The sequence below is a fragment of the Tiliqua scincoides genome, chromosome 2, assembly GCF_035046505.1.
Source record: "Tiliqua scincoides isolate rTilSci1 chromosome 2, rTilSci1.hap2, whole genome shotgun sequence".
In the NCBI taxonomy this organism is placed as follows: domain Eukaryota; kingdom Metazoa; phylum Chordata; class Lepidosauria; order Squamata; family Scincidae; genus Tiliqua; species Tiliqua scincoides.
In genome coordinates this window covers 263355765-263383603 of record NC_089822.1, presented here as the reverse complement: position 1 = coordinate 263383603, position 27839 = coordinate 263355765, and the positions used below count along the sequence as shown (strand labels likewise).

General features: G+C 46.1%; 1 protein-coding gene across 2 annotated transcripts in view; it reads left to right on the top strand.

The window, feature by feature from the left end:
- The window catches only part of LOC136640361 (zinc finger protein 585A-like), a 474925-nt gene that overhangs the window by 16509 nt on the left and 430577 nt on the right, over window positions 1-27839 (top strand). The window contains exons 5-6 of one of the 2 annotated variants that reach the window (XM_066615432.1): window positions 15707-16374; window positions 20648-20758. In XM_066615432.1, the coding sequence (XP_066471529.1) occupies window positions 15707-16374; window positions 20648-20758 (779 nt within the window). Of the gene's footprint in view, window positions 1-7805; window positions 7912-15706; window positions 16375-20647; window positions 20759-27839 lie in introns of both variants that reach the window. The other variant, XR_010793782.1, reaches the window with a different exon arrangement.

Here is a 27839-nt window from a genome sequence, read left to right as displayed (position 1 = left end):
GAAAAGATTAGAAACAAATAATGCAAGAAAATATGGAGAAATTACTTGCAATGGGACAGTCACAAGCAAATCAATCTTCACAGGTTCAAGTCAGTTTGGAAACTCTCACTCAACAAATCAATGAGTTTAGTGTGCAGTTGAAAGATACGAGGAGACAAACCAGAAAACAAACAAAAGATCAGGAAATGGGAAGAAATGATAATGAAAGATGGAGCTAAAATAGTGGATATAGAGAAAAATCAACAGGATGAAGAGGCAACGTTAACCGAGATGCAGATTGAGAGAGCAGCATGGATATGAAGAATACAAAACTTGCCAGAACAAAAAGGAGAAGATACATTTTAATGAATTGGTGAATTAATAGCAGATTGAATTGATTGCCCAAAGCAGGAGATTTACCAAGATTTAGATACTGTAAATTGAGTCAGTACATTATATATAAGAAAACAAGATCTGCCCAGGGAAATCCATGTGAGATTAATCAGAATTGGCTACAGAGATCAATTACTGAAGCTATCACAGGAGAAAGAGTGGACGGTTGATGGAAATAGAATTAAACTATTGAAGCAGGTTCCGTGTAGAGTCAGAGAGAAGCGAAAGAAGACTGAGAACTTCGTAAAATTGTCAAGAGGAAAGTGAATGTCATACAGATGGCTTTTACAGAAGGTATCCTCTTTCAATTCCAGTAACAGGATATAATATAAATTTAATAATGAAAGTGGTGAGATGAGAAGAATTAGTAGAACAAATAGAGCAGTGGTTCTCACACATCTAACACCGGGACCCACGTTTTAGAATGAGAATCTGTTAGAACCCACTAGAAGTGATGTCATGACCAGAAGTTACATCATCAAGCAGGAAAATTTTTATCAATCCTAGGCTGCAATCCTACCCACACTTATCCAGGAGTAAGTCACATTTACTATCATTGAAAAGAATATATATAGTAGCTTGTTAAAAGTACAGGTCTGTAACATTTCCCCAAATGCAGTCACATGACATGGTAGCATAGTCTTTTATATTGAAAATAAAACATTGAAATGAATGGAGACCCACCTGAAATCGACTCGCGACACACCTAGTGGGAACACTGAAATAGAGGATTTAGAACGGGAATCGGAGGGGAAAAAATCGGATGATCAAGAGAAAACAGAAGAATTGGAGAAGGAAGAGATTAAAGGGGCGAGTGGCAGACGTGCACCGATAACAAGAACAAAAAAGCAAAAAGAATGATAATGAATAAAAAGAAGCATGATGGTTAAAGGAAGCTGGATTATATACGTAGTCAACATAGGGCACAATCCTAACCAGGTCTCAGAAGTAAGTCCTCCTTTGTTCAATGGGGCATTGAAAGTGTGGTTAGGATTGCAGCCATAATGGGTTAAACCCACTTTAAAAATATAAAGAGTCTTCTTTAAATGTAAAAATGAAATATGGATATAAATGTTTTATAGATAAGAACATTAGAACGGCCCCCTATGGAATTGGTAAAAATGAATCAGAATGTTTCGAAAAATTGCTCAAAATGTAAATGTGTGGAAGGATTGTTTTATTGTATGTGGTGGTCATGTAAACAAAAAGATGCAATTATATTGGAGAACGGTAAAGAATTTAATACAAGAGATTGTTGAATTTGTTAACCCTTTGAAAGCAGAATTATTTTATGTTTAATATTATTTTAGATTAAGAAAATGATGTGTATTTAATTATGATGGTATTAACAGTTGCTAGAATTTTATATGTTAGATCAGCCATTTTCAACTGGTGTGCCACGAGTGGTCCACAGGTGTGCCACAGGAATTTGGGGGAAGATCATTTATTAGTAGGGCCAATGGGGTTGTGAGCCGCCCCCTGGCAGCAGGGTGTGCCTTGCCAGTTCACAAAAACCTGATGGTGTGCCTTGACCATTTTAGTGCCTTGTCAGTGTGCCAGGAGATGAAAAAGGTTGAAAATTGCTGTGTTAGATATTGGAAAGATTTTAGAACTCCAATGAAAAGATGAACTAATAGAAAGATGAACTAATAGAAAGATGAACTAATAGAAAGAATAATGAATGTCGCGGAAGTGGACAGACTTCCAGAATTATTGTATTAACAATGAAAATAGATACAGATTGAGCAATGGAAGCCATTTTATGCATGGTTGAAAATGGACATTTAGAAAATATAATTAGGGCATTTGGAAAAATTTATGATGTATGATATGGATAAATGATAATAAGAGGTGAAAACAGAAGAGAAATTAGAGTGGGAGATATAGTGTGATTAATTGGCAAAAGTGGCCTATGGTATTCTGCCCTCCCAAGTTTATGTGTATGTTTGTATTGGTTTGTATTGTCGATATAATGTGTTGTTGATAGTTGTGATAAAAAAATAGAGTAGAAATTAGGAATGTCTCATTTTTACTCCTACAGCTTAATATAATACTTAAGCATTCAGTTGTGATATTCCTTGAACTTTCCTCCTTCCTCTCTCAGAGCAATAGAGCTACTGGTCATATAACAAAACCGATTGGACAAAAGGAGGTAGCTCTTCACACAGCATGCACTTAGCCTGTGGAATGCTTTGCCACAAGGTGTAGATAGGGTGACTGACTTTGATGGCTCTAAAAGTGTTGTCATCCACTGAGTGGCCGTTTGCCATCACCATGCCAATGTGTTGCCAATCGGCCAGTGTGATGGCACTTGGCATCAATGTCATTGCCGGGGCTGGCTGACTCTACTGAGCTGGAAGGATGGGTTTGGGGGCCCTGGTGCCAGTCAGTGATGTCTTCATGTCTTTCACTTCAAGGCTGAAGGCTGGGAGCCAAAAAGGGAGGTGATGGTGGGGTGTGGGGGATGGGCAGGAGTTTCAATAACTGGAGGGGGGTATAAGAGTATTAGGGAATTAGTCAGGGAATTAAAGAACAGGTCCTCTCATGAATTGAGAACTGCTTGAAGGCCAGGAAGCAGAGAGTGGGTGTTAATGGGCAATTTTCACAATGGAGAGAATTGAAAAGCAGAGTGCCCCAAGGATCTGTCTTGGGACCGGTGCTTTTTAACCTCTTCATAAATGACCTGGAGACAGGGTTGAGCAGTGAGGTTGCAAAGTTTGCGGACGACACCAAACTTTTCCGAGTGGTGAAGACCAGAAGTGATTGTGAGGAGCTCCAGAAGGATCTCTGCAGACTGGCAGAATGGGCAACAAAATGGCAGATGCGCTTCAATGTCAGTAAGTGTAAGGTCATGCACATTGGGGCCAAAAATCAAAACTTTAGATATAGGCTGATGGGTTCTGAGCTGTCTGTGACAGATCAGGAGAGAGATCTTGGGGTGGTGGTGGACAGGTCAATGAAAGTGTCGACCCAATGTGCGGCAGCAGTGAAGAAGGCCAATTCTATGCTTGGGATCATTAGGAAGGGTATTGAGAACAAAACGGCTAGTATTATAATGCCATTGTACAAATCGATGGTAAGGCCACACCTGGAGTATTGGGTCCAGTTCTGGTCGCCGCATCTCAATAAAGACATAGTGGAAATGGAAAAGGTGCAAAAGAGAGCAACTAAGATGATTATGGGGCTGGGGCACCTTCCTTATGAGGAAAGGCTACGGTGTTTGGGCCTCTTCAGCCTAGAAAAGAGATGCCTGAGGTGGCACATGATTGAGACATACAAAATTATGCAGGGGATGGACAGAGTGGATAGGGAGATGCTCTTTACACTCTCACATAATACCAGAACCAGGGGACATCCACTAAAATTGAGTGTTGGGCGGGTTAGGACAGACAAATGAAAATATTTATTTACTCAGCGTGTGGTCAGTCTGTGGAACTCCTTGCCACAGGATGTGGTGCTGGTGTCTAGCCTAGATGCCTTTAAAAGGGGATTGGACAAGTTTCTGGAGGAAAAATCCATTACGGGGTACAAGCCATGATGTGTATGCGCAACCTCCTGATTTTAGAAATGGGTTATGTCACAATGCCAGATGCAAGGGAGGGCACCAGGATGAGGTCTCTTGTTATCTGGTGTGCTCCCTGGGGCATTTGGTGGGCTGCTGTGAGATACAGGAAGCTGGACTAGATGGGCCTATGGCCTGATCCAGTCGGGCTGTTCTTATGTTCTTAGTAGAAGGAGTGAGCAGGGAGAGGGAGATCTGAGAGAGCTGCAACTGAGGACAGAGGCACACAGAAAGGGGGAGAGGAGAGGAGGAGGACGTCCAAGAAAGAAGAGGGGGAAAGCAGCAGCAGCAGTGAGGGAAGAGTCAGAGGTCTGTGCTCAGATGCATGTTGGCATCCTTCAGTCTCGGAAGACTATGGTGTCACACTCTGAATGGTGGTTCTGGAACAGAGTGTCCTCTCCAGTGCGCGAAGCCTGGGTAAAGTAGGTATGGAGGATAGGCTGTTACCCATGCAGCAAATCCCCCCTCTCCACGTCGCTGAAATGGTCCAATGGAAAGGCAGAGGCCAATACAGTTGGTTCCAGCGGCGTCGCAGGAGTTGCCAGAACGTGACTGTGTTCAGCCATGAACTGCCTCAGGGGCTCTGGCTCCGGATTTTGCCTCGAGGTTGTCTCCTGAAGCCTTTTCCACAACTGGATGTAGCCACAAGGCAGTGGAGGTTTGGGATCAGAGTTTTCCTTCTCTCAGATGAGCTGCCTTCCCAGGCTGACGAGTCCCATCTACCCGGTGGCTGTTTAGTCGCCTCTTACGACAAGTACAGCCAAACAGAGGGCCTATTCTTATCCCCAGCCCCCAGGGGAATGGGGATGCATGGAGGTTGCATATGGTCATCATGGCTGGTGACCTCCACAAAACTGTCCAATCGCCTTTTAAAGCCATCTAGGCCAGGTTCCATCACAACCTTCTGTGGCAAGAAGTTGTAATGGCTGCTCCGAGGTCTGGCTGCCATCATCTTCTGTCTGCTGTCTGCTTTCCGACTGAGCTGTTCCCAGGAGAAGTTGGACTCGGAACAATGGTGAGAAGTCACACAGCTGTCTGAACCAGGGGTTTCAAGGCCTGGGGGCAGGTTGTGGCCCGTGGAACATCTTTAAGAACATAAGAACAGCCCCACTGGATCAGGCCATAGGCCCATCTAGTCCAGCTTCCTGTATCTCACAGTGGCCCACCAAATACCCCAGGGAGCACACCAGATAACAAGAGAGCTCATCGTGGTGCCCTCCCTTGCATCTGACATAGCCCATTTCTAAAATCAGGAGGTTGCTTGTACACATCATGGCTTGTAACCTATAATGGATTTTCCCTCCAGAAACTTGTCCAATCCCATTTTAAAGGCGTCCAGGCCAGTCGCCATCACCACATCCTGTGGCAAAACGTTCCACAGACCAACCACACGCTGAGTAAGGAAATTTTTTTTTTTTGTCCTAACTCTCCCAACACTCAATTTTAGTGGATGTCCCCTGGTTCTGGTGTTATGTGAGAGTGTAAAGAGCATCTCCCTATCCACTCTGTCCATCCCCTGCATAACTTTGTATGTCTCAATCATGTTCCCCCTCAGGCATCTCTTTTCTAGGCTGAAGAGGCCCAAATGCCGTAGCCTTTCCTCATAAGGAAGGTGCCCGAGCCCCGTAATCATCTTAGTCGCTCTCTTTTGCACCTTTTCCATTTCCACTATGTCCTTTTTGAGATGTGGCGTCCAGAAGTGGACGCAATACTCCAGGTGTAGCCTTACCATCGATTTGTACAACGACAATATAATATTAGCCGTTTTGTTCTCAGTACCTTTCCTAATGATCCCAAGCATAGAATTGGCCTTCTTCACTGCCGCCGCACATTGGGTCGACACTTTCATCGACCTGTTCACCACCACCCCAAGATCTCTCTCCTGATCTGTCACAGACAGCTCAGAACCCTATATCTAAAGTTTTGATATAGATCTGTCACAGACAGCCTATATCTAAAGTTTTGATTTTTGCCTCAATGTGCATGACTTTACACTTACTGACATTGAAGCGCATCTGCCATTTTGTTGCCCATTCTTCCAGTCTGGAGAGATCCTTCTGGAGCTTCTCACAATCACTTCTGGTCTTCACCACTCAGAAAAGTTTGGTGTCGTCCGCAAACTTTGCAACCTCACTGCTCAACCCTGTCTCCAGGTCATTTATGAAGAGGTTAAAAAGCACCGGTCCCAAGACAGATCCTTGGGGCACTCTGCTTTTCAATTCTCTCCATTGTGAAAATTGCCCATTGACAACCACTCTCTGTTTCCTGGCCTTCAACCAGGGGGTCTTTCTCCTTCTCCCCACTCTAGGAACTCTCTGTCCCCTTAACCCTTTTCTCGCTCAATTAGGAAAGTAAACACATCTGACTCTGTGATGGGCAGAGGGAGGGAAGGGGAGGAGGGGAGCAGATGCTCTGAATCCTAGAGGAGGGCCAGAGTGTGAGATGGGAGGATGTTTAAAGAAAGAAGAAGAAGTCAGTTTTTCCTCCTGTCCCACCTCCCTCCACTCTGTCCTTGGGAAGGGAAATGGCATGTCCCTCTCTCCCTCCCTTCCTGGCATTGGAGCAATGGGGCAGATTCTGAGATCTCACGGAGAAGGTGAATCGAGTAGTTGGGGAGAAAATATATGAAGCGAGGGAGAGGGGAACATGCCAACAGCAGCGAGGCTGTTTCTGGATCCATCCAAAGACCCATAGAGTCAGCAGCATTCCAACACTGGCCACCAGGAAGCCCCAAAGCAGCTTCTTTGTCCCCAGTGGTATACTGCTGCTGTCCATGGAGGCTCTACATTACAGGGCTAAGAGTTCATTTACTTCTCTTCTTCTATATTAGAATGTAAGAACTCTGGCTGGGTCAGACTCAAGGTTTGCAAAGTCCAGTCAGATGTCTGTGGGTGGCCCCCAAACAGGGCGGGGAGGTAGGCCCTCAGAGAGGGGTATTATCACGGGGTAGAAAGCTTTTTGGGGGCCCCTTCCCAAAGGGGGAGGGGAGAGGATGAAAGAGTGCAGGAGGGTGGTGACAAGGGTTGGCAAACCTTTCCCCAAAGCCTGCAGAGAAGACCCCCTGAGTATCTCTGGTCCGATTACCAGGAGAGGCAGATGCTTGCAGGACAGAGCTGAACCTGCCACGCTCCCTTCTGCACCCCCGTCCAATGCCCAGAGCTCGCTCTCCTATGCACTGGTCCAGGGGTGGCAGCACATCGGGGCACTCAGAAGCCTCCTTCCCTCCCCCCCCCCCAAGTCTGCAGCAAAGGTAGTGTGAGCATCTTTGATAAAAGCAACAAAAAACTACACCTCCCAGCATGCTCTGGATCCAGGGCATTCCTGGGGACTCATGTTCCGCCTCCCTTGCCTGGTTGGAGGAGGTCTTGGCGGAGGCTGGCAAAGGAGGAGGACCTGGTTGCTCTGCTACCCCCAAGCACAGGCAGGATCTTCCCTTTGCACTCTGCACCGGAGGAGAGTCTGTGGCTGCAGAGGTGGGTGGTCTGTGCGACACCCAGGAATAGTGCAGTGGGGAGGGGAGGCTCTTCCATTCAGAGTCCCTGGCCTGTTGCACTGGGGAGGGGAGAGTGGCTCGCCTCTGGACCTCCCTGTGCTGGAGGAGGGAGGGAGAGGACGATCCCCTGTCCTGAGCACAGACTCTCTTTGGGGAAACTTGCTAGAAATGCCTGCACCAATGAACACAACCACAAAGGCGGTTGCAGTTGGAGTGGGGGGTGTTTAATAGTGCAAAAGAAAGCCATTCCCCCTTTCCAAACCTGAGCGCATGAGCATCACTTTCAAAAGCAGAGAGAAACTACACCTCCCAGCATCCTCAGAGAAGTACACGTTCCTTCCTTGCTGGAGTTTCAAGAAGCTCGCCGTTTTCCCCAAGCACAGGCGGACACTTTCCCTTCGCAGTCTGGCCGGAGCATCCTTTGCAAGCAGCGCAGGACGCAGGACGAGCCCGGAGGAGCCTCTGAGTGCTGCAGAGGTGGATGGTGTGTGCAAGCCCTGGAGGAGCGCAGGGGAGGAGGAGGCTCTGCCCTTGCGTGCACTGAGAGCACCCTGCATGTTGCACTGGTGAGGGGGCATGGCTTGCCTGTGGACCTCCCTGTGCTGGAGGAGGGAGGGAGATCACAACCACAAAGGCGGTTGCAGATGGAGTTGGGAATGTTTAATGCCATGTTCGGGAGTTGTTAATACCTGACATGCCTTGTTCTTTCTGCTCCCACAGACTGCAGACTGGCAACTCGGATTCAGTGTGGATCAGCTCTTCCTCTCTCGGACTTCCAAATGGGTACTGCAGATCCAGCTCAGGTATGAAGTTTTAGGAGTACATTGGTAGTTCTGTGGTGGGGAACCACGAGCAGGACAGTTGCGACATGTGTAAAAGTCTGTTGCTGCTTACAGAGAAAAGGCCGCTGTGAAAATTTAAAATGTTGATTTATCTTATTTTTATCAAGTATCTCAATGGAAAAAAATTAGATTAAGTCATTTCTGCCCAGCGTGGCATCTACGCAACAAGGATCAAACGGGTACACTTGTGGGTTGGGCATAAACGGGTTAAAGAAGGAAGGAAGTTGAAAAAAGGAGTTCTAGAAAGGCTATGGCAGTTTCTCAAACTGTGGGTCAGGACCCACTAGGCCAATTTCAGGTGGGTCTCCATTCATTTCAATATTTCATTTTTAGTATATTAGACTTGATGTTCCCCTGGGATGTGACTGCATTTGGGGAAATGTGACAGACCTGAACTTTTAACAAGCTACTATGTATATTCACTTAACTATGGTAGTAAATGGGACTTAACCCTGGGTAAGTGTGGGTAGGGTTGCAGCCTAGGAGTGTTAAAAATTTTCCCTGCTCGATGATGTCACTTCCGGTCATGACATCATTTCTGGTGGGTCCGGACAGATTCTCTTTCTAAAAAGTGGGTCCTGATGCTAAATGTGTGAGAACCATTCTGGTCTACTGGTCTAAGCAGTATTGTCTTCAGCAGGTCTGTAGCCTTAGCAGGAAGCTACACACCTCCTGCAGTAAAGTTTTCCACGATAAATCCACGTTCACCATCCAAGGCAGGAATACTCTGCTTCATGCATAGGAGTCTGAGATATGGAGTCAGACCCTCAGTCTGCCTGTCCCAGGTTGTGTATTCAGACTTGCAGCAACACGCCAAGAGTCCCAGGCAGGGCCAGGCTTGGCTGTAATCCTGAACACTTGTTGGAGATTTCACAGATTGACAGCACAATCCTAAATGATGCCTGCAGTGGATCCTGCAGTGGCCAAAGGTGTTGCAAATGTCCATAAGAGTAGGCAGTGCCTGTCGAGGGGCCTGGTACCCTGCTGGTGCTCTATCCAGGCCACTGGCAGAGGTACGTACACCGTTGAGCGGTGCAGCGGCTTTGGGAGGGTGGTGAAAGTTCCGGAGAGGGAAGAGGGAGTGTTTCTGGGCAGAGGCAGATTGGGGGGTGGGTGAATTGGGCCTGGGAGGGCGGCAGGATCAGCAGATGTCTCCTCTGCCGAATCCTGACCTCTCTCCTGGGCGAGCCAGTGTTACGCTAGGATGCTTGGACTTCTGCTAGCTATATAGCTGGTGGTGATTCAAGTAACCCCATAGGACTGGCTGGGATGTTACTTGTGGTAAGAGGAAAAACTCCCCTCTACCCACCTCCTCACCTGTGCTGGCTGCTGCACAGACCTTGGTTGTACCAGTGCAGGTGAGGACTGGGCTGCCCATCACTGAAGAATAAGGCCTCCCTCCTTGAAAGCATCGACAGGATATTGATGAGAACTGTCCTCTCCCAGCAAATCATCTGAAATCTTCCCTCCTGACAGCAGCCATGTAGGCAGAAGTGCACACAAAGTGCCAATGAGAGGAGCAAATGCCCAACTTCCTTGTTCAGCTTTCCCCAAACGTTTTTACCTGTACATCTGCGGAGTCTAAACTGCTGACAAAACTATCTGGATCCATGATTAGGAAAAGATTATACTTGATGCCTGAAAATACTTCCAGTCTTCTTCTGGTGAGGAAGGGAAGTGTGGATGTTTTGTCTGGCTTGGGAGCTATTCATTTCCTGCCTGTGCCAGAGATGCGGAGGAAGGTCTGGGGTCCCGGACACTGTCTGAGGGTGTTCTGTTCTTGCAGGGTCCGGTGATTTTCAAGGATGTGGCCGTGCATTTCACCGAGAAAGAGGCAGCTCTGTTGGACGCAGACCAAAGAGCCTTGTACAGGGAAGTCATGCTGGAGAATTACCGGAATGTGGCCTCTGTGGGTAAGGGGGCTCCTCCATCATGTGGCCAATGACTTTTTCTAGCCCTTTTCGTTTTCAGGAAGACCTTTTTGACTCTAAAACAGGAAGTGACACCCTATGGCTCGTAAGCTGTATCTGGTCTGCCAAACAACATCGCCCAGCCCTGTGAGGCCCCAAATCCAGTGGAAGGCCCCAGCCCCAAAACCCATGCTGTGCCTCCCTCCCCCCTTTTCTTCCGTGATATATGGCAGCTACAAGGCGGGGGGAGCCGATATCATGATCACGAGGTGAAAGCTTTATGCTAAGCAGAGGGTGAAGCCATTCAGCACATAACTGGGACACTGATGGCACTTCTGCTGCCAAGCTCAAGGGGGGGGGGAGAGCACCCCCACCTGAGAACTCCAGCATTCATCTCTCTGTGGTTCAGGCCCTGTGATTCTGAGGTTTGCTCAGAACACAGTATGAGTAGCATACAGCTCGCTATGCTTGACGTAGTGCACTACTCACGAGTCATGAGGCTCCACACCACCAAGATCAAACTTAACTGGGACTCCCCAGCATCAGCTCTCATGCAACAGGGCAGGACTCCGAAAAGCCCTGAGAAGGAGCAGAGGGAGGTGAGCCCAGCGGCCTGGAGCAGCAGCATGAAACAGGTTGAGCCAGCTTGGCTTGCAAAGCGCCCACAAAGTGTGGAACACGAGACGGAATCAGGGTCAAGTGCCCACTGCTTGGGGGGTGCAGCACTCACAGAGCCAAGCCAGATGGATCAGCCTCCTGCATGAACTTGAGCTGAACTGAACTGTAGCCAGAAACCAAAGTGCAGCAGAATTCGGGGCAGGTCTATTCAGAAGTAAGTCGCAATGTTTCCAGTGGGGTTTCTCTCTGGAAGGAAAAGGAGTGCAACTTGCAGGCCTAAACTGAACTCAACTGGACTGTGTGCATGACTGTGGTCATGGGGGGGAGGGGGGAGAGAGGAAGAAGAGGAAATCATTTTCCAGAGAGGAGGTTAAAGGGCTGGTCATTGTTAATGCTGTGACCTGTTCTTGCCCCACGTTTTAAGAGGGACGCGGAGAAGCTGGTGCAGGGATCACACCCTCCATTTGGATTCCTCGGAAATGGCTCAGATTTGTCTGCCACACAGTTGTGTGTCTTTCTGGTATTTCCTACTTGTGGCATAATTGTAGCTTAAGTGCCAGGCGTTCTCCTTCACTTACAATCCATAATTTAAATTGTGTGTCTAATTCAAATTAGAAGCTGTGCTTTGTAATAATAAAATTTGCAGTATTTATTATTTAAGTAAAACAAACATTCAGAGTTAGTAGGGTTTTTTAAATTCTTCCCTTCAATTATTAGATATAGAGATGAACACAGCTCACTCCCCACTCTCAGACGTGGCCCTTGGCCGTGGTCCAGAAGAAGCTTGCCGAGCCCTGCTGTCCAAGAATGATTTCACCCCTTTGGTTTCTTCTCTGCCTTCATAGGGAGAGCTCTGAGGGTTCATGGACCTTCAGCTGAACTTATTGTTCTCTTCTCCTTCTCAAGGGCGATTTCCAGCCACCAAGCCTGACCTCATTGCCCAGCTGGAACGAGGGGAAGATCCGTGGGTGCCCGATGCTCAGGGACTGGATGAAGAGGCCTCTGGCTTTTGTGGGGGTAAGCAATCAAAACCCAAAATAATAATGCAGCTATCCCTTTAGCAAAACATTTCCACTTAACTTTTATGTCATCGTTTAACATAAGAACATGAGAAGAGCCCCGCTGGATCAGGCCATAGGCCCATCTAGTCCAGCTTCCTGTACCTCACAGTGACACAGGTCAGCAAGAGACCTGCACCCTGGTGCCCTCCCCTGCATCTGGCATTCTGAGGTAGCCTACTTAATAATAATAATAATAACAGGTATTTATATAACGCCTTTCTTGGTCTTTATTCAAGACTTTATTCAAGGCGGTTTACATAGGCAGGCTTTATCTAAATCCCTATTAAATAGGGATTTTTACAATTTCAAAGAAGGTTCTTTCTTTCAAGAACGACTACATTCAAGGTGTTTCATTCCGATCTGGCTTCACATTCTGGCCTCCATCCTCCCACGCTCAGAGCAGATGGAATTGCTCGGCTTCAGCTTGTCAGCTGCTCCGAGGTCGCATGGTGCCGGTGGCCTCGAACTGGCAACCTTGTGGATGTTATCTTCAGGCAGACGGAGGCTCTACCCTCTAGACCAGACCTCCTGTCCACTTCTAAAATCAGGAGGTTGCACATACCCATCATGGCTTGTAGCCTGTGATTGAACTTTCCCTCCAGAAATTTTTCCAATCCCCCTTTAATGGCATCTAGGCCAGATGCCATCACCATATCATGTAGCAAGGAGTTCCACAGACTAATTACCAACTGGGTAAAGAAATGTTTTTCTTATGTCTGACCTCACTCTCCTGACACTCAATATTAGTGGATGTTGCCTGGTTCTGAAATTGTGTGAGAGGGAAAAGAGCCTCCCACTATCCACTCTGTCCATTCCCTACATAATTTTGTACATCTCAATCATGTCCCCTCTCAGGTGCCTCTTTTCTAGACTGAAGAGCCCCAAACGCTGCAGCCTTTCCTCATAAGGAAGGTGCCCCATCATTTTGATTGCTCTCTTCTGCACCTTCTCCATTTCCACTACATTCTTTTTGAGATGCATTGACCAGAACTGGACGAGATTGAACCTTTCTCCTTGCTGTGCTGCTTCACATCCCCCCCTTCTGTGGAAACGCATTCAAACCTTATCCTGGCCTGCCCCAGCTACAGTGGCACTGCCCACTCTAGCACTGGCTGGATTCCTACCAACTCAGCCTGCTGGGGGTGGAGACCAGGCTAGGCTGTCTAATCTGTGTGCTTGTTGAGCTGGAAGGTGGGCGCCAGACAAGGCAGTCCTTCTCCAGTGAGCCTTGGTGGACATTTTGCCTTCTCTTTCACCACAACTGCCAAAAGTATTAGCATTGACTCACAGAATTCAGGGCCACAAGATGTGATGGTGGCACAAAGCAGATAGCTTTAAAAGCAGTGGGAAAGATCCTTGGGAACAGGTTGTACCCATTACTACTAGTCACAACGGCTGTGTGGAAACTCTACGTTCAGGATTTCCTTTGAATCCCAGTTGCTCAGAAGCAACAACAGGAGAGGACTGCTGGCCAAGATGATCTGCCTTGGTTCCCCTGAGCCCTCTTGTCTGGCCAACGCTGGAAGCGGGAGGCTGGGCTCTGCAGACCTGTGGTTGTGTCCAGCAGGGCTCTTCTTTTCTATCTTTTTAAGTGTTTTTGCAACTGTATTTTCCTCTTAATAGATGCTCTTTAAAATTTGTATTGTGTTTTGATCTCTACGAGCTGCTTTGGAGATTCTTATTAAAAAATGGCCTATAAATATTTGTAATGTATAAATCATAAGGCTGCGGTGGGTTCTGGAAGAACTACCAGATCCTGGCCCCATCTCCTGCTGCCCGCCCACTCACCTTCCCCATGCGCCCCACACTCCTATGCAGGCCTGGAAATGCCGTCGCAAACTTATCTTCCTCCATCACTGCGGAGGCTGGATGCAGCCTCTGTATGTCTGGTGCACATTCCTGCACTGGCCTACAGCATTCCTGACTTCCACAGCAGTGCAAATGTGCTTCACAACACGTTTACGATTTGCATCGGCCCAGGATGCCATTAGGATTGCACCGTAAGTGTGATTTCTACTTCTTTTGCTCTCGTCCTCTGTTTAGTTTAGGCTCCTACTCTCAGGTGAACTCTGGTCAACTCAGAGTGGACCTGTTTAGGCTGGAGCTTTAGCGCCCTGTCCAAATTATGCCTTCTTGCTTTGATTGATTGATTGACTGATTGCCCACACTTACTTAGCTCCTGTGTCCCAATTTACTGGACCTTTAAATTATGATCTAACTTAGATTAACTTTTTAATTGGGTTAAGAATAAGGTAAATTTAAATGATGTAGAAAAGCTTCCTTTCCTCTTTTTCTTCCTCTGTTTTGTTTACTTTCAAAGTGCCTCTGCCTTGAACTCTTACTCTCCAGGAGACTCTGCTGCTCCTCAGAGTAGGCCTATGTAGACTTGGGATGTAACTCCCTTCAGAATCAGCTCCCTGTCTAAAGTCTGCCTTACTGCTTTTAATTAAGTAATCACTTCAGTATTACTTTTACTGTTCTAACCCAGCCCCTGTGCCCCAAATTATTGGACCTTAACAGCCCTCCCTCAGGTTAGATGGTGCTAACTTTAGGTAAAGGTAAATTGAAAAATTGATTTAAGATTAGAAAACAGAGAGTACACTTACCTTCTCTTTGTCCTCCTCCTCCTGCTCTTCATCTCCTAAACATAAAGTACATTTGCCTTTTCCTTCTCTTCCTTCCTCTCTTTGTTCAGATGCATAACTTGCTCTGTCTTACTTGGCACTTTGTTCCAGGAAGCACTACATTCCAGGAGGCCACCATTCCTATCCTGCCTTTCTGGGAAATGGTCCGTTTATCTTAAATTCATGGCATTTGCAAAATAAACTACACTAGACCAGTCCAGTGGTTCTTAAACCTTTTCCCACTGGGACCCACATTGAAAGTGACACTCTATTGGGACGCAGCTTTCTGAGCCTTAAGAAACAGTTTCACTTTGCCAGCCATTCAGGCCGCTGTTTTTCTCCCTTTTAATACGGTGAGGGGAAGGTCCTCATTCTGGAGCATTTGTTGAGCTCCACGTTTATCGGGTCAGGACCGTAGTCATGGCCTTGCATTTCCCTTTGCCTTACCTTCAATAAGAGCTGAGGTACATGCACCTACCCACAAGTAACGGTGCATGCACCACTCAGTTTCACTTTTCATAGGGCTCTAAACTTTTTCCTTGTCAGCTTAGGGGGGCTGGATAACTTCCTTCTCAGGAGTGTGTTGGAGACTGTATTCATAGAACATTTTGATAGTATTGCTTCCCCCTCAGCTTGCTCTTCAATGTTAACCAAGGTAGGTTTGCATACTCATGAGTAAACATGTACATGATGCTCCGTTTCCGTAGGGCTCAGTGCATTTTCCTTCTCAGCTGTCAGCTTGTCAGTTACTAAAAATGACAAGCTGTCAAACTAATCAAAAATCATATTGTGGCCCATAGTTTGGGAACCAGTGCACTAGAACAGTTAAAACTTACCGGTGAATCAGTAAACAAAAATACTGATCTAACCAAGGACTGGGCAGAGGTTGGCAAGATTCTGCTTTGCTTGCCACCAAAACCTTGAATTCCACAAGCAGAACGAATTACAAATAGTGGCTGGATATATACCCAGAATGCCTCTGAGGACAAGGACTTAGACATGTCATTTCTCTATTCATATGCTGAAAATATTTTCTTTTGTTCCAGGAAACAGCAGACAAGATAATGAGGATCAGGGGCAGCCCCACTGGGTGTCATCAAAAACTGTCATGCATGAGGTAGAAGACGTGACTTTCAGAGACCAAGACAGAAGAGAGAAGAAGGAGCAAAGATGGACAGGAAACTGGAGAAACCTTTTTGAGCATCAAGGAACCCCCAGAGGAGCGAAACCCTATAAATGCTTGGAGTGTGGAAAGAGCTTCACTGATCGTTATAAACTAAATGTGCATCAAAGAACCCACACAGGGGAGAAACCCTATAAATGCTTGGAGTGTGGAAAGAGCTTCACTGTTCGTCATAAACTAAATGTGCATCAAAGAACCCACACAGGGGAGAAACCCCATAAATGCTCCGAGTGTGGAAAGAGCTTCACTGATCGTCATAAACTAAAAGTGCATCAAAGAACCCACACAGGGGAGAAACCCTATAAATGCTCCGAGTGTGGAAAGAGCTTCAGACATAGCTCAACCCTGACTGTGCATCAAAGAACCCACACAGGGGAGAGACCCTATAAATGCATGGAGTGTGGAAAGAGCTTCAGTACATGTTCATACCTGACAGTGCATCAAAGAACCCACACAGGGGAGAATCCCTATAAATGCATGGAGTGCGAAAAGAACTTCAGTACGCGCTCACACCTGGCTGTGCATCATAGAACCCACACAGGGGAGAAACCCTATAAATGCTCCAAGTGTGAAAAGAGCTTCACTGAACGTCAAAAACTAAATGTGCACCAAAGAACCCACACAGGGGTGAAACCCTATAAATGCTTGGAGTGTGGAAAGAGCTTCAGTCAGAGCTCAACCCTGACTGTGCATCAAAGAACCCACACAGGTGAGAAACCCTAGAAATGCACCAAATGGGAAAAGCACTTCAGTCGGAGAACCTGATATTGAATCAAAGGACCCACACGGGGTGAAGCCATAGAATTTAGGAGTGAGGTGAGAGCTTTCACTATAGAGCTGTAGTTCCCAAACTTTACCACCTAAAAAATTATCACTTTGCCAGCTATTGAAGCCTCTGTGGCTGTAATGGTGATTGGACGTCAGTGCTGCCCCCAGAAGCAGTTTTTTAACCCTTGATGCACATACCCTAATCTGCCCTGTCAGCTTCACGAACCACCAGAAATTGGGTCATGACCCACTGGTGGGCCACAGGCTCCCAGTTTAAGAACCACTGCAGTAACCTATAAGACACAGCAAGTTAGCAAAGTAGGATAGGAACCACATCAGTGCTTTGAGTGAGGAAAGAACCTCCATTCACTCAAGTATTTCTGGGTACCAAAATCATGAAACTTGGTTGTCACTGTATTCAGCAGTAGATGTGCACAGGGGGCTTCGGTATCCACAGGGGATAATTTCTGGGGTCTGTGGATACTGAAATCCACAGATAATGAAATACATGATTGGCCCATTTAAGCACTCCAAAGGGGACTGCAGCTGTGTCACCTTTGGAGAGCTTGGGTGGTGTCATGTGTCCCTTCATGCCTGAGTGAAGCCAGATCCGCGGATGCAGAATCTGTGGACATCGAGGCCCCAGCTGTATGTCAATATTGAGTAGAAATGAGGGAAGAGGGGCAAGCAGCGAGTGAGCAGACATGTTTTAGGGGCTCCTGAAAACAGTCTGTTTCTTCCCAAAATCTGTGGACCTGAGAAGATCTGAGGATCACTGCCAGGAGAGACGTGACCATCCAGATGGTGTAAGGAACCTGGGAGAACAAAGCCCAATCGGTGGGAGGGCCTTTTTCTGAGGAGAAACCAAGTCGTCCAATGGCAGTAATTGGGGAGGCTGCGGCAAAGCTGCAATTAAGCTGCGGGCCCTGTGTGGAGATACCATATGCTAGGAAAACTGAAGCTGGAAACCTAAGATAAGTTAGCTTTGTTATGCAAAACTCAGCTTTGATTGAGTGACTTGGCAAAAAGCCCTGAAGATGCTAGAGGTATTAATGAGAGAGGGAAAGAGAGGAGGAGGATCCCCCCTCTCAATTATCTATAGCAGTGTTGAACAAACTGTGGGTCCGGACCCACTAGGTAGGTCGTGTGCCAATTTCAGGTGGGTCACCATTCATTTCAATATTTTATTTTTTATATAGTAGACTTGATGCCACCATTGGATGTGACTGCATTTGGGGAAAAGTTGCAGACCTGTACTTTTAACAGGCTACTACATACATTTTTTTAACAATGATAGTCAAGGGAACTGACTCCTGGTAAGTGTTGGTAGGATTGCAGCCTAGGATTGTTAAAAATGTTCCTGCTTGATGATGTCACTTCCAGTCATGACATCACTTCTTGAGGGTCCCGAGAGATTCTTTCTCTAAAAAGTGGGTCCCACTGCTAAATTATTATTATTATTAACAGTATTTATATACCGCTTTTCAACTAAAAGCTCACAAAGCGGTTTACAGAGAAAAATCAAATAACTAAATGTGTGAGAACCACTGATCTATTGGCTTGTGAAGATATACTGAGCTTTTTGTGGGATATATGTGGGTCACACCTTTAGCTTTATATCTTTAAAGTTCAGTGTGGTTTGCATTCCAAATTGTTTTCGGATACAGTCTCTCTTCGAAGCTGGAAGTGCTTTTTCCCTTTGCATCGGAATGATGTGGCAGTGGATTATAATGGCAATACTGGGGCGGTGAGTTTGTTTTTGTTTCTCTTCTCTCCCTGTGGGAAGTTGATGAGTCAAGAAGACCCGAAAGAAAAAGATTAGGAACAAATAATGCAAAAAAATATGGAGAAATTACTTGCAATGGGACAGCCACAAGCAAATCAATCTTCACAGGTTCAAGTCAGTTTGGAAACTCTCACTCAACAAATCAATGAGTTTAGTGTGCAGTTGAAAGATACGAGGAGACAAACCAGAAAACAAACAAAAGATCAGGAAATGGGAAAAAACGACAATGAAAGATGAAGCTAAAATAGTGGATATAGAGAAAAATCAACAGGATGAAGAGGCAACGTTAACCGATTTGCAGATGGAGAGAGCAGCATGGATATGAAGAATACAAAACTTGCCAGAACAAATAGGAGAAGATACATTTTAATGAATTGGTGAATTAATAGCAGATTGGATTGATTGCCCAAAGCAGGAGATTTACCAAGATTTAGATACTGTAAGTTGAGTCAGTACATTATATATAAAAAAACATGATCTGCCCAGGAAAATCCATGTGAGATTCATCAGAATTGGCTACAGAGATCAATTACTGAAGCTATTACAGGAGAAAGAGTGGACGGTTGATGGATATAGAATTAAAATATTGAAGCAGGTCCTGTGGAGAGTAAGAGAGAAGCGAAAGAAGACTGAGAACATAGTAAAATTCTCAAGAGGAAAGGGAATGTCATACAGATGGCTTTTATGGAAGGCATCCTCTTTCAATTCCAGTAACAGGGATATACATATAAATTTAATAATGGAAGTGGTGAGAAGAGAATAATTAGTAGAAAGAAACACCTTTCTCTCCCTCAGGGTCTCCCAGCACCACTGTCAGCTGCTGAGCTGTGGTGAGGTGTCACTGCTGAAAGGGCAGCCCCACAATAATTAGGCTCTCCCATGTCTTGAAAATATGATCAAGATTTGCGTATTTTCTCTTCTGTCGTTTGCAGCTAAGCTCCTGAGTGAGTAAAAGTGCTAATTTCTGGTCAGGACCTGCTTAATGACATCACTCAATGACATCACGACAGAAACACAAGCACCTCTTTTTCCTGTCCTTTTAAACCTCATTCACACCTTATTTGGTTTCCGCAGAGCTCCGAGAGAAACAATGAAGGGAAAAAAGTTAGGCCAGGGCACTTGTAAGCTGCCTGTGAATGAATTCCAGGGCATACAATTACTCTAACAAGCTCCCAGCAAAAGGTCAGCATTGCTGGGGTGTTAGCACAGTCTGCCATGGTTCTGCTCTTTCAGGGGGAAAGGACTTTTTTATGCTTTAAGTACCAAGAGATTGTTTGAGCGAAGCAGCAGTCGTGTCCTGCTTGCCGCTTGCTTTCAACAGACATAAAGGGTTTCCTGACCAAGCTGAAGAGAAATACAACAAACAGGTCTCGGGACGAGCTGGAAATTTGTCCCTGCAGGAATCTCATCCAACTTCCTTGGCCAAGACCCTTCGCCTTTCGTGGAGTCTTTCAAAACGATCATTTAATGTTTACAGTCGTTGGGGAAGGAGAACAGTTCTGAAAAAAAGAATGCTGCGAAGAACTTGAGGATTCTAACTTGGGGAGATATGAATTAGAGCTGCGATTTTCAACTCCCTGGGCTCCCTGGGGCATTTGGTGGGCCACTGTGAGATACAGAAAACTGGAATAGATGGGACTATGGCCTGATCCAGCAGGGCTCTTATAAGTTCTAACTGATGTTCTGTAGCAGATTGGTGTGCCATGTCTGAAAGTGTGCCACAGGAATTTGGAGCACAGGGGTGGAAAATCTGTGAAAAACTCTCCAGGTTCTGTGGCTGTGTTTTCACAGCTACTATCTGTAGCAGCATGTTGTTCAGCAGAGCTGGCAAAAAGTGACAATTTGTTTTTTTTTTTTTAAATTATTTATTTATTAGAGATACAGGTAAGGAAAATGAGTTATACTTAGGGCTGGTACAACACAGGTTTCATGTGAGGATATTGGCCCTAGATTACAACATGCATCATTCAACAACAAAAAAACACAATAATCATCGATACAAAGACTATCATATTTATCAATATAAAAATTTAGATTTACTGATACTCTCAATATTGTTTTACTAAAATTATGTATCCACTCATAAAAAGTCTTCCAATATTTTCTTACTCTATCTAAATCTCTTTCATTCTTTCTGTTAAAGCTTCCATTTCTGCTATTTCATAAATTTTGTCTATTCAATTTTCTCTACTTGGCACATCTGTAGATTTCCATTTTTGCGCAAACAGTATTCTTGCCGCTGTAACAATATATACATTAAGGTATTTCTTACATTGGTCTTTAATTGGCTGAGGTCCAGAAGAAGCTTGCCAAGCCCTGCTGTCAAAGAATGATTTCACTCCTTTGGTTTCTTCTCTGCCTTCACAGGGAGAGCTCTGAGGGTTCATGGAACTTCAGCTGAACTTATTGTTCTCTTCTCCTTCCCAAGGGCGATTTCCAGCTGCCAAGCCTGACCTCATTGCGCAGCTGGAACGAGGGGAAGATCCATGGGTGCCTGATGCTCAGGGACTGGATGAAGAGGCCTCTGGCTTTTTGGGGGGTAAGCGATCCAAACCCAAAATAATAATGCGGCTATCCCTTTAGCGAAACATTTCCACTTAAGTTTTATGCCAACGTTTTAACATAAGAACATTAGAAGAGCCCCGCTGGATCAGGCCATAGGCCCATCTAGTCCAGCTTCCTTGTGTGAGAGGGAAAAGAAAGCATTCAAAACTTTTCCTGGCCTGCCCCAGCTAAAGTGGCACTGCCCACTCTAGCACTGGCTGGATTCCTACCAACTCATCCTGCTGGATGATTCAGTACAAGAATCTGTGTTCTTGTTGAGATGGAAGGTGGGCGCCATCCAAGGCAGCGCTTCTCCAGTGAACCTTTTGCCTTCTCTTTCACCACAACTGCCGAAATTATTAGCTTTGACTCACATAATTCAGGGCCACAAGATGTGATGGTGTTTCAAAGCAGATCGCTTTAAAAGCAGTGGGAAAGATCCTTTGAAACAGGTTGTAGCCATTGCTACCAGTCACAACGGCTGTGTGGAACCTCTAGGTTCAGGATTTCTTTTGAAATCAGAAGCAACAACAGGAGAGGACTGCTGGCCAAGACGATCTGCCTTGGTTCCCCTGAGCCCTCTTCTCTGGCCAACTCTGGAAGCAGGAGGCTGGGCTCTGCATACCCGTGGTTGTGTCCAGCAGGGCTCTTCTTTTCTATCTTTTAAGTGTTTTTGCAACTGTATTTTCCTCTTAATAGATGCTCTTTAAAATTTGTATTGTGTTTTGATCTCTGAGCTGTCTTTGACATTCTTATTTAAAGATGGCCTATAAATATTTGTAATGTATAATTTATAAGGCTGCGGTGGGTTCTGGGAGAACTGCCGGATCCTGGCCCCTTCTCCTGCTGCCCGCCCACCCGCCTTCCCCATGCCCCCTGGACTACTACGTGGGCCTGGAAATGCCATTGCAAACTTATCTTCCTCCATCACTGCGGAGGCTGGATGCAACCTCTGTGGTCCAGTGCACATTCCCGCACTGGCCTAGCTGACTTCCACAGCAGTGCAAATGTGCTTCACAACACGTTTACGACTTGCATCGGCCCAGGATGCCATTAGGATTGCACCGTAAGTGTGGTTTCTCCTTCTTTTACTCTCATCCTCTGTTTTGTTTGGGCTCCTACTCTCAGGTAAACTCTGGTGCACATACAGAGTGCACCTGTTTAGGCTGGAGCTTTAGCACCCTGTTCAAATTATACCTTCCTGCTTTGAATGATTGATTGATTGAGTGAGTGAGTGATTGATGGCCCTCACTTAGCTCCTGTGTCCCAATTTACTAGACCTTTAAATAAGTTCTAACTTAGATTAATTTCTAAATTGGGTTAAGAATAAGGTAAAGATAAATAAAGTAGAAAAGCTTCCTTTCCTCTTTTTCTTGCTCTGTTTTGTTTACTTTCAAAGTGCCTCTGCCTTGAGCTCTTACTCTCCAGTAGACTGCTGCTCCTCAGAGTAGGCCTATGTAGACTTGGGATGTAACTCTCTTCAGAATCCGCTCCCTTTCTAGTCTGCCTTACTGTTTTTAATTAAGCAAGCACTTATGTATTACCTTTATTGTGCTCACCCCGCTCCTATGCCCCAAATTACTGGACCTTAGAAGTCCTCCCTCAGGTGAGATGAAGTGCTAACTTTAGGTAAAGCTAAATTTGAAAATTGATTTAAGGTTAGAAAACTGAGAGTACATTTACCTTCTCTTCCTCTTCCTCCTCCTGCTCTTCCTCTCCTAAAATTAGTATATTTGGCTTCTCCTTTTCTTCCTCCCTCTCCATGTAGAGATACTTAACTTGCTCTGTCTTACTTGGCACTTTGTTCCAGGAAGCACTTCCTTCCTACTTGGCACTTCGTTTTAGGTGGCCATCATTTCCGTCCTGCCTTTTTGGGAAATGGTCCATTTATCTTAAATTCATGGCATTTGCAAAATACATAAAATACACTAGATCAGTCCAGTGGTTCTTAAACTTTTCCCCACTGGGACCCACATTTAGAGTGACACTCTATTGGGACCCAGCTTTCTGTGCCTCAAGAAACAGTTTCACTTCAGCCATTCAGGCCTCTGTTTTTCTCCTTTGTAATAGGGTGAGGGGAAGGTCCACATTATGGTGCGTTTGTTGAGCTCCACGTTTTTCGGATCAGGACGGTACTCATGGCCTTGCCTTACCTTCAATAAGACCTGAGGTACATGTACCTACCCACAAGTAAAGGTGAATGCATCACTCAGTTTCACTTTCACTAAACCTTTTCCTTGTGAGCTGGGGGTGATAGAAGGTGACAGAATGACTGGAGTAATATGCCATTAGGGCAAATGCGTATTAGGGAAAATGCTTACAAAACTTAAAAGCCATATTATTTTCTCTTAGGAAAAAAGCATGGAAATTGAAAGCAGGCAGTTCCACTAAGAATTGGCAAGCTCTGCTGTATTGGCAAAATGTCAAGGTTGCTCTTGGCAGCATAACAAGTTGTCTAGTAAGAGATAAAGTTTAGAACAACACATATTGAATACAAGGCATTCGCTTTGAACGTAGGGAGGATGGGAGTAGATGGGGGGATACAGGGAAACTCCCGTCATGATGGCTCTCTGTTTGCAAGGCAAACTAAAGACAGATAACAATGGGCAGAAAAATGCCCATCTTAGCAAAGACAGTTTATTATTATTATCAACTTTATTTTTACCCTGCCTTTCTCCCTGAAGGGACTCAGGGCGGCTTACTAACAAGGTTAAAAAACAACTTACAAAACATAATTTAAAAACAGATAAAAACATAACATATAAAAACAGTAGTCAGATAAGAAAAAAAGATAACCAGGTGAAAGAGCATAGCGCAGCAAATTAGAAAAGGATCAGGCCTGTAACCAGATGTTAAAAAAGATATTAAAAGATGTTAAAAAGATGTTTAAAAAGATGTTAAAAAGGCCAGGAACTCAGAAGGCTTGTCTAAACAGAAGGGTCTTCAGGCCTCGACGAAAAGTTTCAAGAGAGGGAGCAGTTCTTAAGTCAAGGGGAAAGGAATTCCATAGCATTGGTGCCACTACTGAGAAGGCCCTATTTCTTGCCGCCGCCCCACGTACCTTCTTAGGCGGCAGCACTTGTAAAAAGTCCTTCTCTGATGACCTAAGAGGATGAGCCGGATTGTACAGGAGTAGGTGATCTCTAAGATACGCAGGCCCAGAGCAGTATAGGGCTTTAAAGGTCAAAACCAGCACCTTGAATTGGGCCCGGAAATGAATGGGCAGCCAGTGCAGCCGCTGGAGAAGCCGACTGACTTGAGTCAAACCACCTACCTCCAGTAACCACATGGGCCGCCGCATTCTGCACTAGTTGCAGTTTCCGAACCATCTTCGAGGGCAGTCCCACATAGAGCACATTACAATAATCTAGCCTCGATGTTACCATGTCATGGATCACTGTGGCCAGGACTGCATGATCCACGTATGGCCGCAGCTGGCACACCAGCCAAAGGTGAGCAAAGGCCCCCCTAGCCACAGCTGCCACCTGGAAATCCAGGAGCAGCTGCGAGTCCAGGTGGACCCCCAAGCTGCGGACCTGCTCCTTCAGGGGAAATGCAACCCCATTCAGTGCAGGCCGTTACTCCAGCACCTGCATCAAGGATTTCCGAACCAGGAGAGCCTCTGTCTTATCCGGATTTAATTTCAGGTTGTTAGCCCCCATCCAGATCCTCACTGCTTCCAGACAGCGCTCTAGGCCCTCAACCGCCACCCTGGAGTCTGGAGAAAAGGAGAGATAGAGCTGGGTGTCATCGGTATATTGATGGCACCTCACTCCAAACCCCCGGATGACCTCTCCCAGCGGTTTCATGTAGATGTTAAATAGCATGTTGGACAGAATTGAGCCCTGCGGCACCCCGCACTTCAAGGGCCAGGGTGTCGAACAGGCATCCCCCAGCACCACCATCTGGGACCAATTCTCCAAGTAGGAGCGGAACCACTGCAAAACAGTGCCTCCAACTCCCAGCTCGGCCAATCGGCCCAGAAAGATACCATGGTCGATGGTATCGAAAGCTGCTGAGAGGTCCAGCAGGACCAACAGGGGCGCACTCCCCCTGTCCAGTCCCCAGCATAGGTCATCCACCTAGGTGGTTTCCATCCCAAAGCCTGGCCTGAAACCAGATTGAAAAGGATGCAGATAATCCGCTTTATCCAAGACCCTCTGGAGTTGAGACGCCACCACCTGCTCAATTACCTTGCCCAGAAACAGGATGTTGGAGACTGGCCGGTAGTTGTCTAACACAGTGGAATCCAGGGAGGGCTTCTTCAGGAGGGGGTGAACCACCGCCTGTTTCAAATCATGTGGTAGCATCCCCTCCATCAAGGAAGAGTTGACCACCCTCCCTGTCCACTCAGCCAGTCCATGCCAGGCAGCTCTTATCAGCCAAGCTGGGCAAGGGTCAAGCAGGCAGGCCGATGCCCTCACACTCCAAAGGAGTCTGTCCACATCCTCAGGCTGAAAAGAATCCCACAACACCGGACAAGCAGTTGCCAAGGGAACATCATCGGACATTGTCAATGTGGCATCCAAGTTGTGACGAATACGATCGATTTTATCTGCAAAATGTTGTGCAAACACGTCACAGCGGCTCACCGTGTGTTCCTCCTGGTTTACTGGAGGGGCTTGATGGAGAAGGCCCTGTACCACATGGAACAGCTATGCCGGACGGTTCTCAGCAGACGCAATGGTAGCAGAGAAAAAAGTTCTCTTTGCTGCTACCACCGCCACGGAATAGGCTCTGTAATGACCTCTACTCCATGTCCGATCAGATTCATCACAAGCTTTCTGCCACCGTCGCTCAAGACTGTCACTGTAGACGCCTGCCCAGCAGCTTCGCAGCTCCTCAGTAAACCAAGGAGATGCTCCGAGTCTGCGACGTGCAGAGGTCGCTCCAGAGCAATCTCATCCACTGCCCTGGTCATTTCCCCATTCCAGAGGTCAACCAGGGCCTCAGATGAGATGCCAGTCTTGGCAGTGGGAAAATCCCCCAGAGCCCTCAGGAAACCTTCAGGATCCATTAGCCTATAGGGGCGGACCTTAGAAAATGGTCCCCCGCCTCTGCGAAGGTAAGAAGCTGCAACAAGCCTAAACCTTACTAGGAAGTGATCTGTCCATGACAACGGAGTGATCTTAACCTCCTCTACATCCAGATCACTACCCCCATGCCCAGCTGTAAACATCAGGTCCAGCACATGTCCTGCAGTATGTGTTGGGGCCAAGATCTTCTGGGACAGGCCCATGGATATCATGGCAGCCATGAAATCCTGAGCAGCACCTGCTGCAGGGGCCTCAGCGTGAAGTCCCTCTGCACTAATAGGCGGGGGGTCTCCAATGCTACCCCCGAGATCACCCCAGTCAGGAGACTGTTGGGCAGCAGGGCGGGCGGTACACCAACAGAATCCCAATCCTGTCTGGCCCTCTCAACACAACATGCAGGCACTCGAACCCAGCAGACTGCTGGACAGGGCACCTGGTAAGGGAGATGGACTCAGGATAGACCATTGCAACTCCCCCTCCCGTCCCTGCAATCTTGGCTGCTGCAACACCTGGAAACCTGGTGGACAAAGTTCGGAGAGACTAACTTCTCCTGCCATGTCCAACCAGGTCTCCGTAATACATACCAGGTCGGCTTTCTCATGCCGGATTAAATCCCAGATGATGCAGGTTTTATTATTCACTGACCTGGCATTCAAAAGCAGCAGCTTCAGATCCAGGGACTCACTGCCAAGACCACCAGGCATTCGAGAATTGGGGGAAGGACCAGAAGAAGAGATGATCTGCCTATGATGGGTTCTCCATCTGTACTTACCTGTCCAACCCCCACCATCAAATCTCCCCTGCCCCATCACTCTCTTGATAGTGGCACCCTTCCCCTCCCCTGAGCTCCCTCCTAAGAAAAAACACATGTGGCGAGGCCCACCTTCTGAGACTGGCCTGTACAGACAGAGACAACCAGTAGAGCTGCTTATAAAAACATAAAAGCAGGCCAAGCCTAATACTGGAGGTCTCACAGGCCACTCCTCTGCTGGAAATAGACTGTGCTGCCCTGAGGGTTTATGTTGCTCCTCTCCCCTGCCTTTAAACAGAAGGGGAGGAATAATCCAACCACTGTTTCAGTTCGCCATGCAGGAAGGAACCTCGGTCCTCTGGTCACGATCCCTGGGCTAAGAGCCACGGGCCAAGAGCCCTTTGGCTCTTGCCCTTAGGCTCAAGCCAGAGGCTTTAGCATGTTACTTGCAGATAGAAGGAGCCAAACGTCAGTCTCTAGAGTCCAACACAGGTGTTACTAATAACACCTAATTTACTCATTTACAGTTTAAACTTATTATTCTTTCATGCTTTTTAGAGCAAAGGACAGTGTTACATGCATACAAACACTAGAAGAGTTATTCTAGTTGATATTCACACAAAATCTCATAGAAGTGCCAAAGAGATCACCATGTCTGCTGGCCTGTCAATTATTCTTCAATGCTTTAAATTAGTCTCTGTCTTTAAAGTGTAACCAACATATAGAGAGAGAGATGGTAGCATTAGAAGTGAGTTTTAACTGTCTGATATTATTAAAATTGTTTAATAAAATCAGAGAAACACATAGAATAATGAAAGCCATTTCCAGTTAGAAAAAATCATTGTCAGTCTCACAGGGAAACAGCTTAGAAGGCTGTTTTGCTAAAGTTCACAGGCTTTGGAATTTGGAAAAGTTGCTTCTCAAAGATAAAAACTCCTTCTTGGCAGCAGTATGCAGGCAAACCAAAATGTTACAAATGGGAGAAACATATATGGTTGCAACATTGTAGTAAGGGAAAGCTTTATTTGGCAGGCTGAAATAGGGTTTTTAGCTAGCAAAGATACAAAGCACCTGCAGAAATAGTTAGAAAAGAAGATAAGGAAAAACATCCATGAGAAAGCCTCTGTTTGAGCTGCAACTGACATAGAAGCTGTAATTTGTTTAAAGGAAAATAAGAAAAGGATTTCTTAAAAGAAATCCTTTATACAGTGAAAGTTTGTTTTGTTTTGTATTAAAATATATGAAAGTACACCACTATAGATCCCTTAAATGTATTAAAAGTAACAGGT